The sequence below is a fragment of the Vombatus ursinus genome, unplaced genomic scaffold (genome assembly GCF_900497805.2).
Source record: "Vombatus ursinus unplaced genomic scaffold, bare-nosed wombat genome assembly UNPS02009062.1, whole genome shotgun sequence".
In the NCBI taxonomy this organism is placed as follows: domain Eukaryota; kingdom Metazoa; phylum Chordata; class Mammalia; order Diprotodontia; family Vombatidae; genus Vombatus; species Vombatus ursinus.
The window spans coordinates 19308797-19309907 of record NW_020948840.1 but is presented as its reverse complement, the minus strand read 5'-3'; the positions used below and the strand labels follow the sequence as shown (position 1 = coordinate 19309907).

General features: G+C 54.8%; 1 protein-coding gene across 1 annotated transcript in view; it reads left to right on the top strand.

Annotated features, from left to right (window-relative positions):
- Positions 1-1111, top strand: part of CUNH2orf16 (chromosome unknown C2orf16 homolog) — a 12474-nt gene that overhangs the window by 6674 nt on the left and 4689 nt on the right. Inside the window, exons 9-11 of the mRNA XM_027850367.1 lie at positions 24-401; positions 444-646; positions 899-989. Of these exons, the coding sequence (XP_027706168.1) occupies positions 24-401; positions 444-646; positions 899-989 (672 nt within the window). The remainder of the gene's footprint in view (positions 1-23; positions 402-443; positions 647-898; positions 990-1111) is intronic.

The following is a 1111-nucleotide window of genomic DNA, read 5'->3' as shown; positions in this document are numbered from 1 at the left end:
AGGGACTGGTCCAGGGGCCACAGGTCAAACTCACAGATTCCAAGGGGCTGATCCCAGGGTCACAGGTCAAACTCACAGGTTCTAAGGGGCTCATCCCAGGGTCACAGATCAAACTCACAGATTCCAAGGGACTGGTCCAGGGGCCACAGGTCAAACTCACAGATTCCAAGGGGCTGATCTCAGGGTCACAGGTCAAACTCACAGATTCCCAGGGGTTGATCCCAGAGTCACAGGTCAAACTCACAGATTCCAAGGGGCTGGCCCAGAGGTCACAGGTCAAACTCACAGATTCCCAGGGGCTGATCCCAGAGTCACAGGTCAAACTTACAGATTCCAAGGGGCTGGCCAAGGGGTCACAGATCAAGCTCAGAGATTCCAAGGGGCCGATCCCAGAGTCACAGGTCAAACTCACAGACTCCAAGGGGATGGCCCAGGAGTCGCAGGTGAAACTTACCGATTCCAAGGGGTTGGCCAAGGGGTCACAGGTCAAACTCACAGATTCCAAGGGGCTGATCCCAGGGTCACAGGTCAAATTCACAGATTCCACAGGGCTGGCCCAGAGGCCACAGGTCAAACTCACAGATTCCAAGGGGCTGGCCCAGGGGTCACAGGTCAAACTCACAGATTCCAAGGGGTTGATGCCAGGGTCACAGGCCAAACACACAGATTCCAAGGGGCTGATCCCAGAGTCACAGGTCAAACTCACAGATTCCAAGGGGCTAGCCCAGGAGTCACAAGTCAAACTCACACATTCCAAGGGGCTAGCCCAGGGGTCACAGGTCAAATTCACAAATTCCAAAGGCCTGATCCCAGAGTCACAGGTCAAACTCACAGATTCCAAGGGGCTGATCCCAGAGTCACAGGTCAAACTCACAGAATTCAAGGGGCTGGCCCAGAGGCCACAGGTCAAACTCACAGATTCCAAGGGGCTGGCCCAGGGGTCACAGGTCAAACTCACAGATTCCAAGGGGCTGATCCCAGAGTCAGAAGTCAAACACACAGATTCCAAGGGGCTGATCCCAGAGTCACAGGTCAAACTCACAGATTCCAAGGGGCTAGCCCAGGAGTCACAGGTCAAACTCACAGATTCCAAGGGGCTGATCCCAGAGTC